This window comes from Buteo buteo, chromosome 4 (assembly GCF_964188355.1).
Source record: "Buteo buteo chromosome 4, bButBut1.hap1.1, whole genome shotgun sequence".
NCBI classification, from domain to species: domain Eukaryota; kingdom Metazoa; phylum Chordata; class Aves; order Accipitriformes; family Accipitridae; genus Buteo; species Buteo buteo.
Genome location: NC_134174.1, coordinates 34,294,454 through 34,302,459, shown reverse-complemented (window position 1 = coordinate 34,302,459; position 8,006 = coordinate 34,294,454). Strand labels below are relative to the sequence as shown.

General features: G+C 41.4%; 1 protein-coding gene across 6 annotated transcripts in view; it reads right to left on the bottom strand.

Annotated features, from left to right (window-relative positions):
• Positions 1 to 754: 754 nt before the first annotated feature.
• Positions 755 to 8,006, bottom strand: part of JMJD1C (jumonji domain containing 1C) — a 171,435-nt gene continuing 164,183 nt past the window's right edge. For all 6 annotated transcript variants that reach the window (XM_075025490.1, XM_075025491.1, XM_075025494.1 and 3 more), the window contains 3 exons: positions 7,477 to 7,653; positions 1,964 to 2,095; positions 755 to 1,652 (listed from right to left, as the gene is read on the bottom strand). In XM_075025490.1, coding sequence (XP_074881591.1) covers positions 1,563 to 1,652; positions 1,964 to 2,095; positions 7,477 to 7,653 — 399 coding nt within the window. In that variant the 3' untranslated portion in view covers positions 755 to 1,562. The remainder of the gene's footprint in view (positions 1,653 to 1,963; positions 2,096 to 7,476; positions 7,654 to 8,006) is intronic.

Sequence of the window (8,006 nt, the reverse complement as noted above, 5' to 3'; positions counted from 1 at the left end):
ATTTGCAACTTCAAATAAATTCCAGGTTTTCAAACCAACTAAATAAAGAACTTTGCTTTTGGAACCAGAAATTGCTTTTGTGTTTCACTACTTCTTAATATAATTTATATGGGTTTTCTGTTGGTGGGGTTTTGGGGGGGGGGTTTTTTGGTGACCCAAAACCCAGCCAGACTTTGCCAGGCTGCGAGCAGTAACCAAGCTAGTTACTATCCCCTGTTGGACATGTCACAAGCTAGTTAACAGCTGCACCTAACATCTGCTATCAAATCTAAACATCTGAATAGTTTTAATAATTTAAATCCATGTACACTTTCACTTTTCAAACTAACTCCAAGAACAAGAATTCTGCTCAACTGTCTAACATTTATCATGATTAAATGAAACCAGATACAAGTCTTAAAAAGCCAAGATGCTATAAAAAAATTGTTCCATAGAAACTCCTCTCCCCCTTCACCCAAAGCAAGTGTTGGATTATTAAAGACAGAACATAAGCAATGTTTAAATTGTTTTATTCTTAAGGAGAGGCTCTTTCTGGCTCAGCCATTTGAGCTGGGCTCCAGCACTGTCCCTGGCAGTTTTGTCTCAAACCCAGAGAGGGCAGAGTGGTGCACAGGAACCACGGCAGATCATTTCAAACGTTACAATCGGAGATGCATTTGCCATTACTGTGAACGAACAAGCAAGTGAGCGAACCAATGACTCGGGCTGTCATGCGTGGGCCACAAACATAAAAAACAAACACAATGAGACAACGTTTGATAAAGTCATTTTAATGGAAAATGTAAAACCCCTTTCAACTTCAATGTACAAAGCATGTGTAACACTTGCACTTTTAACAAATTAAAGCAAGCCAATGTTTTAAAAAAATACATCATTGAATGTATATATGTATATATTTACATAGCATATTAAGTTTAATATTTAGCTTTAAAAGTTCACATAAATTTTACCAAAATGAGACAATTTTTAAATAAATTACACCTTTTGAAAACGTTTAATTGTACACTGAATAGCTTCAATAAAATACTGAAGTGTCTGTATTTAATATCTACTTTATATACTTTATATTTTACAAAGTTTACAATTATTTGGCAGTAATTTTCAGATTATGACATGACTGCTGTGCGGACTCAGCAAGATCCCAAATGCAGGCAATAGCTGGTGTTTGTGTCCTACTCTCACAGTAACTGTCTCAATGTAGTGAAAAATATCTGAATTATTTTAGCAAACTGTACAAGTCACATTTACATTTGATCAACAATATAGCATAGAATTTTGTGGTTTTTTCCAAAAATAAATACATCATCTTAAATCTTTGACATTTCACAAACTTCATGTACATTATAATACAGGACAGCCGAATGCTGCTTAATTGTTTGCAAGTCTAACATGTAATCACAGTGGCTGTGATATGAAGCTCTACCGTTGCAGTGTCATTAACAAGTAAATACGATGACTACGTTTTCTTGGCACTGATGGTTTGTGAAGCTTAAATTAGTGTGCATACTGTCCATATATTAGAAAAAATAACCTCAATGTTAACACAAAAAAGCAGAGCGCGCTCAGTTTTCATCCATATCTTCCATTTCACCTTCATGAATCTTCAAAGCTCTCACCATTTCTTTAACTGCATGATACAAGATATTTTTAACCTGCAAGAACATCAGACAGATTTTAGTAAGGCCTATGACTAAGGAACTCTACAAAGTAACCACATTTAGGACTAAGCCCTAAGCCAGTGCAAAAGGAAACACCTTTTTACACACTTTAAAATGTAACGTGAAATAAATAAAGACAGCGACTCAAGGGAGAGTCATTTACACCCCTGGCATTCACGCTGTTGCTCATTGTTATTCTGTGTGAACAGCAGCGAGGAAGTAGCTCCACACACTGCTCCGCATTTCAATGAGCCTGAGCATGCCCTGCCTTCCCAACAGCTTCCAGAGCAGAATTCATTTCCTACCTGCAGTTTATCATCATAATTGATTTCTTCCTTTGACAGCCTCAGCTCCTGCGTTAAGTGAAATGACTGTACAAGATGTTCTGGAGACACAAAGTCTTCAGTTACTTGAACGCAGCTGTGAAAATTTTGCACCTATCCAAAATAACAAGAAGAGACTGATAATTAGTATTTTAGGGTTATTCTTTGGCAGAGACACCCAAGAAAAGAGTGGGCCTTGAGATCTCTTAAACCACCAGCTTGTCAGACTAAAGGCCATCTTTATACGTTTTACCTAGAGAGCAATTAAGTGTATTCGGCTTATCTGTTAGCTTCTGGCAGAAGGCACACTTTGAACAATGCACATCTGCCTGTACTCTGGTGCTTCTTTCTGTAGTCAGCTCTGACATGAATTCAACATACTCTGATGTGTTATTCCACCCCGTTACCAGCTGCACAGGCACTGCTGCTGCACAGCCGTTTCCGAAACACCACGCAGGTGCCGAAGCCGCACACTGACTCCGCAGCAGCCCTGCGCTGCAGGACCCGGCTCCTAAGGCCACGCGCACATGCTGGAAGCTCGCACCCTGCCAGGCACAACTTGCCAGGTTCGCTGAAAACTAACTGCCGGTGGAAATATTTTAAAGAAAAAAAAAACCAAAAACCACCATGAACAAAGGGGACAGGTTCTAAAGGGGGGAAAAAGCACTTTCTTTTTTCTCTAAGCACTTCTTACTGGTAAGAGGCAACTACCAAGAGAAATGGAAACCACCTGCTGCCACCCAGGTCGTACGTGAAAGACAGGGGAAAGGAAAAAACGCTTCCTGGTTGTGACCTGACTACCAACTCGTGTTTGTCCTCTTCAGAAACATACAGCATCAGGTTTTCACCCCCAAACCCTTACAAATTACACTGTTTCTTCAGCATGTAAAAAACTTCCCCATGTTCTAACAACTGCTTGTGAACTTGTGCAACGTCAATTCTGCAAACGAACAGTCCCACCCTGCTCAGTACTAACGAAGATCTGCCTATTTTAAGCTCGAGCCTAGCAAAATCCAGAGTTTTTTAATGCATACTCTGAAATTTCCATTGCAATATCTGACATTCAAAAAACCTCTGGGGCCTACACACTTGAGGACACAGCACTTTGTTTAAAAATTATTTTCTTCTTAAAAAACACTGCCCGCACCTGATTTTATAAGGTAGCTTGCCCCTTTACAGGTGAAATCCCAGAGGATAACCCCTAGCTCAACGCTAGTGTTGTACGCAAGGTTTCTGCAGCCTCGTAATCATCAAGGACAAAGCAGTGCCGTTCCCTCCTGAGAATTAATCAAACCAAAAATAATCCTGGAGACAAAGAGGGTTTGTTGATGCCACCACACAATTTGCCAACGGCAGAAAGCCAGGAGCAAGGAAACAGCTGCAGAAGTGCCACCACGAGGCTCCCAGCAGCACTCCGAATTTCCTAGAGCTTCAGCTGAAACACCTCTGCACTGTGCAGCCGGGCTGCTGGCTCTGGCCCCCCTCTCTTCCCTCGCAGGCTTCTCACCTGTTTCAACTCTCTACCTGCCCTTGTTTTCCTTTCCACCCCATGCAAATCCCACACTGTTCTTTCACCTTCTCCTCACTGAATCAAGGTTTTACTGATTCCCTTTAACTCCACTGCAGAATGGGCAATGTTTGCTGCCCTCAGATCTTTTGTTCTGCTGTGCCTTAAACCTCCTTCCCTTCCAGGGCCTGTCTCACCAGTGGGCAAGTCTCTGCGGGGAGGACAGATTTTACCCGGCCCGTCTGGTACTTAACATGGGAACGCCCTGCTGACAGCCCATAGGCAGTTCTATTTATAATATTTATAATACAAGCTGATACAATGACACACACAAATAAGTTAAGCAACGATTCCCCTGAGGTTTGCCGGTTGAGGACTATAGCACTCCCACAACTGTGCCGGTCCCCGCCAAACCAAGAGAACAGCTTTGTCCCCAGCCCACGCAGAGCAGAGTTTCTCCAGCAGGACACGGGTGGAGCATCGCAAAAGCCTCAGACCTGGGCCAGGACTGGGAAAGGTGAGTGGGCAGGGAGGAGAGGGCTGTCCATCCTCACAGCCACCACAGCTCCTCGCTGCACAGCTGCCTCCCTCCTGCCCTCACACTGAGGATCAGCCGCTTCCTGCAGGGCTTAGCTCCAGGGCCAGCGCTCAGCCCAGCAGCTCTGCGTACACGATTCCCAGATCTTATCCTTATCGCAACATCACCAGGATGTCGCATTACCTACAGCATGTCGTTTTACAATATATAATCCTGCTGTTCAATCAAGCTAATACCACTATAAAAACCATTATAATAACCTGTTCTACTACGAACAGGTTTTGCGTGTAACCTGAACAACACATTTCAATCACTGACTCAAGTATTTCTAGCTTTTAATTTATCCCTAAAATATTTTACAGATTTAGAGTCATCAAATTAAAACCAGGGAGGGAGGGCATCCCTAGAGGACAACTGTGATACAGAATGACCCAGAGCAGAGCAGCAAAAAGAGTGAATCATCCAAAAGAACAATTAAAAAAAAACAAAAAACAACTTTTTTTAGCTGGGGAAGTTTCCAGAGAGACCTGAGGGCTCACTGTTCCAAGTGCCAGAGAGAGAACAAGGCCCAGACATTAGCAAAGCAGGGGACACTTCTGAGCTCCCCTACTCGTACAGCCAAGAAGAAAGGAGATACAATCCTACAGCACATCACTCATGGTACATTCAGGGAAGCATCTGCAGAGGAGACCAGTCCAACGCTGTATCTATTTCTGGTTTCCCCCCAGGAGAGCAATTCCCTCCACAACAGGTACTGACGAGGCTGCTCCGACCGTCACAGCTCACAGGAGAGACTCTCCCTCCCACCCCACTGCTGGAACAGTTCGACCTTGCCTACTGAAATGATCACAAGGGGGATGTGACTGCCGTCTGCAAGTACACAGGGAGGAGGGGGAAACCTGGGAAGCAAGAGGAATGCTTTATGCTACCATAAAATATTAAGAACAAGTTACTTTAAAAGCTAGACATGAATCCATAGCAGCTGGGGAAAAAAAAAATATAGAAGAAATACACACAAGCTCCTCCATGTTAGAGTAGTACAATTCTATACCAGCGTGTCAGAAGCAGCAGCGTGACAATAATCCGAACTGACTCCAGGATGGAAGTGTCTGAGCTAAACTACACAGTGACCGCCAGCAGCTGGGCTCCCTAACTCCATCCCTCAGCCTGATTTCCTCTGCTCCAAAACATTACTGATGAGCAAATAAAAATAACAATGTTAATTTACCACCAAATTTAGTGTCAACTCTCATCCAGTTTTAATTATAAAAGATTCACGATGTGCATGTAAATCTGAAAGACTTAACATGTAAGCTTAACCTGGTATGTATTCTTGTTCAGACTTATTTTTAAGTGTTTAAATGTGCTTTGTATATATGAAGTGTTGGTGTTGATCCCTAAGGTCAGTATTTATGCATCTCTATATAGAGAGTACTACACACGTACATGAAAGAACACGATGCTTTCATTTCCTCCTACGTGGCAGATTCACAGGAACTTCTTACTGAAGATGAAAAGGTTCTCAGCTTCACCCACTAAGGTTTAAAAACACCATGTTATTAACTCCTTGGTGCCAGAAGCTAGAACATTACCACTTCAAAAGCAATCTGGAGTTTAAAGCCAAGGAGATAAAGATAAGAGTGGTCTTATTTTTGGTCCTTAAACCTATGAACTGCAGGGAAGCCTGGAACAGTCCCACTACTTCATGTTTTATAAACTGTATGCCTTTATATAATGCCACGTGCTATATAAAACAAATTTCCCAGTATGTTTGTTATTTTCTGTGGGTTGCCTTTTCACTCTTGTATCTGTGATATCTCCCTTGTTTTGAGAGATCAGAGTAAGGTTACTGGAGGATGCAATACAAATCTTATCAACTGTGGGAGTCAGAACTGCTTTAGCCTAACAGAAGCTAAGAATAACATCAATGCCAGACATCCCTTCACCTTTATGAAGCAACATCAAGCCCTGGAGGAGACATGGTGCAGGGAAAGGCAACCTACAACAACCCAAGATTTGGTCACCTGGATTGGTTCGTTTTTTTTTTTTTCTTTCTTTCTTTTGCCAGAAAACAAACCCACACAGATCATCCAGGGTTAACATACCACCCATCTAAACATTCACTGGAATGACAAAGGGGTCTAGTCTGGGTAAGGTACCTGTTGCTTTCAATGCCCCAGCAACTTACATAGCCAGCAGACAGATTAGGGATGTAACACCTGTCATCACTACAAGCTAGACCTTTTTTTCACAGAGAAAACTCTACTGCCCTGGTCACAGTGACATGCTAAGCCATTGCTTCCTCTCTGCCCAGAAGAGACAGTGGTTGGAAACTGATCTGCAAATCAGAAACCAAATAGCATCTTCTTCAGAAAGGCCTGGCCTCGCTTGAACCCAAGTGGAGATCAATGATAAATCTTTAACAGCAAGATGGTTTACAACCCCTACTGCAGGGTGGGGATGGTCCTCATTCCTTGATATCAGCTACCTAATTAGTGGTGCTTGACAGCTGGCAAGACAGCAGGCTCCATTTCCTGTTGAAACAGGGAAATGTTCATGGAGTGAAGAAAGAAATAAATCTAGAACTGCCCAAAAATCTCATCTAAACAATTGTGCTTTCCTCCTCCTTTCACCAAGGAGAAGCAGTATGCAGACTGTGAGAAAAAAAACCACACACACAAAAAAAATGAAGTAACAAACCCTATGTGCTAGGAGAGGACTGAAGCTTGCCACACCAATTCATACCGTTTCTCCAGAACTGCCCTATTGGCAGTACTTTTTCTTACATAACTAAGAATTAAATCAGCCCAGCTGCTAGCAAGGTAACATCGCTCTTTCTGATGGTAAGGAAAGCTGCTGAAGGGACAATGATAACTCCTGGTGATTGATGTACCTTCTGTGTACAAAGGAACTTAAGGTGGAGTGGAAAAACAACCTCCAAATACTGTTACAAAACCATCTTGTTATACCCGAACTGTCTCTACAATTGTCCTACGGCTGAAGATAAAAACAATGACACCTGACATCCAAGTATTTTTATCTGCTTGGGTTGTTCTCCCTGCCTCTCTAAGGTTAGGTAAACTTTTGGTTTTAGAAGAAAAAAAAATACTAACCTGACCTTGCCATAACTAACACCAGTTTATTTAGAAATTTGCTAATGAAATGAAAGTGGGAAAAAGCTGTTAATAATAGTCTGCTCATTTTTCATTTTAAAGGAAAAAAGGAACAGTCTAATTTCAAGCATTCAAGTTGCTGTATGTTAGTACTGGCTAGTCATCTACACAAGCAGATATACCTTATTATACATTCCTACACACTAATACCTACCAGTAAGAATATAAAATTTAATTTGAGTACATTTCAAAATTTCAAAGTTATGTCTTTGAAAAAATTTATTTTATTGTATTTATGTTATTTAATCCTGTATGTCTTTAAACAGATGTACATTACCTGATGAAGTGCTCCTGCTGGTAGAATAATAGCATCACCAAGAAACTGAATAACCGTGCAGGTTTTTACTCCATATTCTTCGAGAAGTCTTTGGCGCAGTTTTTTGTTCACATACCAACTCTGATCACGTATTGGATCATGCTCTGGTAAAACTTCTAAGCCTTGCTCTTTTGCTATCTGTAAGTACAGAAAAGATCCCAAGTCACTTTCAAAAGAAGCTGAACCTTTTGCTGGTAAGTTATAAGTATACCTAACTTATGAAGCAACACTACTGTGTTCCCAATACCCAAACAAGAATTTTAGTTAGGGATTCAAAAGAACCTCAAAGGAACTGACAAGTCCCACTGAACTGAAGACAACTGCAGAACTCCCACTCCAAAATGTAGAGCTTTAAAGAACTCAGCACAATAATTTACTAATAAGCAACACACTCTCTGCGTGACTTTTTCATCAAGAAAATAAAATGTGACCTCAAGAGTTCCTATGCTGCCAACTCCTCAAGTTTAAAACCTTCAGTTTTGACACAGACA